We start from the raw sequence: 2,825 nt of genomic DNA on the forward strand, positions 1-2,825 counted from the left end.
GGTTCTATTCATACGTTACCGGTAGTTAGACTAATCTCCATGGCTCGTTGACGGTGACCAAGGACCTTGAACTGAGGCAGGGAGACCTCGTTGCTGACACCGACGCTGTTCGGTCCCTCGTTCCACTTGTACCGGATGTCCCTCATCGTGTATCCGACTGAAAAAATAGAGAGACCCCCCGCGGTTGGTACGTACCTTCGCGGAAGCCCTCAAACGCGTTTCAGCTCCGAGGGGGCCTCCACTTACCTCGCACCCCCGTCAAAACCCCAACAAGTCCGCTCTCTTTTTTTTTTTTTTTCCTTCCTCTTTTCTTTCCCTCTTAGCGACATACATGTTGTTTCTCTTTAAGCAAGTTTCGATCTTAGCTTCGATCTCCTCTTTGCGTATTCTCTCATATTCATTCTTCTCTCTTTCTCTCTTTCACTCTTTCCTTCTCTCCGTTCTATCTATCTGTCTCCTCTGTTCGTTCTTTGCCTCTTTCTTTTTTTTTTTTTTCTCTCACGAGAGAACCAATTCAACGGGGGAGTGATAATAATAATAATAATCCCCCATTCAGGGGGACGATCGAAAAGATCGAACACGAGCGGAAAAGGTGTTGCGTGCAAGCAAGTTTTATTTAATTTAGCTGTTTCTTTGTTCTGTCGTGATGTTCGAGTTCTTTAAACAAGATTCGCAGTGATGTTACTTTTTTTTATTATTCCTCTCTCTCTCGATTTTTTCGAGAGCCCATCGTCATCGTCGTCGTCGTCGTCGTCGTCGTCGTCGTCGTGTCGGTTTTTGATCTGATGTATTTGGTGGATGATTTCGTCGGAGATTGACTCGGTACTATTTTCCATAACGATCTTCTTTTTCTTTCAAAAAAATATACAGAGAGATCGTTGGAATATAAAGGGTTAGATTCGTGAAATAGTACGTCGTCTATCTCGGACCCGGTGATAAAAGGGAAGCTCGAGGAGGAACGATGGATACGTATGATCGGGGAGAGTTCGTCTTCGTCCTTAAATTCAAAGGTCGATGAGGTTGATTGATTGGTCGATCGGTCGATTGGTCGAATGAGTTAGCCCCGGGGACGGATTTCGTCCTAACCTCTTCCTTGATCGATAAGTGTTCACGGTATAAGGCAACACGGTGATATCGGTGCATATCGGTGCGAAAACCAGAAGAGAAACCAAAAAAAAGAAAAAAAGAAAAGAAACAAATAAATTAGAAAAAAGGTAAAAAAATAAAGAAACGAAAGAAAAGAGAGTATATAAACGAAAGATACAATAATATTCGTATATATATATTATATACACGTACAAAAAGAAGTGGAATGAAGATAAAAAAAAAAGAAAGAAAAACAGGAAACAGCTCCACACATATATCGAACTTGTATATAACGGCGTGTATAAGACGCGTGTGACAATATAATGTTACAACAAGTCAATAAATTATTCATAATTTATCTGCGCGAGCCTCTGGACCAAGTTCAGAAGGAAGAACTAATAAGAGGGGGATATCTACCTGTAGATAGGTGTATGGTTGAATGTCGTTGCCTGTGACCGAGCACGCGAAACTGCGGTAGTTCCACCTCGTTCGAGATGCCGACCGACTGTAGGCCGGCGTTCCATTTGTACCGAATATCGCGCATTGTGTATCCAACTGCCGGGAGAACAAGAACACAAATATCTTCGCTCTAACATACAATAATTAGACACTCAAGTTTTGTGTGATAGATATTAAAAGGACGTATATATCGGAGATATCATAGGTGTTACCAAGGGGGTTAAAAACCAAGGGGGAGGGGTAGGTTTGGTTTTAGATCGAAGGGGCAAGGAAGGAGAGTAGATAGAAGCAAAAAAATATTTCATCCAGCACCCTAAACCGTTCCCTCGACTGCTCTCATATTCACGGGAAATAAATTTAATTAAATTTCGTAAAAATTAAATAAATTTCCTCGTATTCCTTACTATCATTGGATCGGCTTAAGGTGCGTTTATGCGCTGCAAAAAAATCGAGCTAGGCGAGATAATTTGAAATAATCGTCGCCGGAAGCGACTTGATTTAATCGGCTTCCGCCGATTATCGTACGCGAACGACATAAACGATAACATTTTGGTGTGCAGCGTATATGTATAATATATATATATATATATAAATATTTATTCCAGCCTTTTATGGACGCATGAAAAGTAGTCCGGTTTTAAATCGAACCGGTGTTCGAAATTCCATCCAGCAACCGCGCGTTATTATCTCAATGTCTATTCTATGATTTACTTATTTCCATACGTCCATAATTTTTTCTCGCAAAAAGAAAAAGAAAAACGGGCACGGCACACGAGTTGTCGAGGCCACGGGGGGAGGGAACACGTTTCCTACCTTCTACTATAAATAACAATCGCGCCTCGATTATTAAATGACGATGGGACAATGATAATTTATTACGACGCAGGTAGTCAAAAACGTTGCATTCGATCGAAGAGGGATCGAATTTTCCACGATCGATCGGAATTCGCACCTATTTATGCTCCTCTCTAATTCCTCGCCTCGCGGCCTCGAGCGTGCGCATACCGGGCCGAGAAACATTCCTCCGTAACTGAATCTTAGGTGATTACGATCGTTACACCGCATTCCAGGCACCAAAGTGGCATTCCATCGCGGCTACGGCCACATTGCGCGAACATCGGCGAAACGTGGATTAAGCGATATCCACGACCCGGCCATTCGAGATTAACTGCTTTTGTTTTTGGAACACGGAAATACTATCGCCGTATCCCCGTTTCCGTTTGCTCATTTTCGGCTCGGCAAATTCCCTCGCTCGTAATTCCGACCGACCGGCGAAATGC

General features: G+C 42.7%; 1 protein-coding gene across 9 annotated transcripts in view; it reads right to left on the reverse strand.

Annotated features, from left to right (window-relative positions):
* LOC102675465 (gamma-aminobutyric acid receptor subunit beta) overlaps positions 1 to 2,825 on the reverse strand; it is a 94,722-nt gene that overhangs the window by 4,246 nt on the left and 87,651 nt on the right. For 3 of the 9 annotated variants that reach the window (XM_031512058.1, XM_006618938.2, XM_031512057.1), the window contains exons 8-9: positions 1,504 to 1,641; positions 20 to 157 (exon numbers count right to left, since the gene is read on the reverse strand). In XM_031512058.1, coding sequence (XP_031367918.1) covers positions 20 to 157; positions 1,504 to 1,641 — 276 coding nt within the window. The remainder of the gene's footprint in view (positions 1 to 19; positions 158 to 1,503; positions 1,642 to 2,825) is intronic. The other 6 variants (XM_006618940.2, XM_031512060.1, XM_006618939.2 and 3 more) reach the window with 2 other exon arrangements.

Source organism: Apis dorsata, unplaced genomic scaffold, assembly GCF_000469605.1.
Source record: "Apis dorsata unplaced genomic scaffold, Apis dorsata 1.3 scaffold_382, whole genome shotgun sequence".
Classification (NCBI taxonomy): domain Eukaryota; kingdom Metazoa; phylum Arthropoda; class Insecta; order Hymenoptera; family Apidae; genus Apis; species Apis dorsata.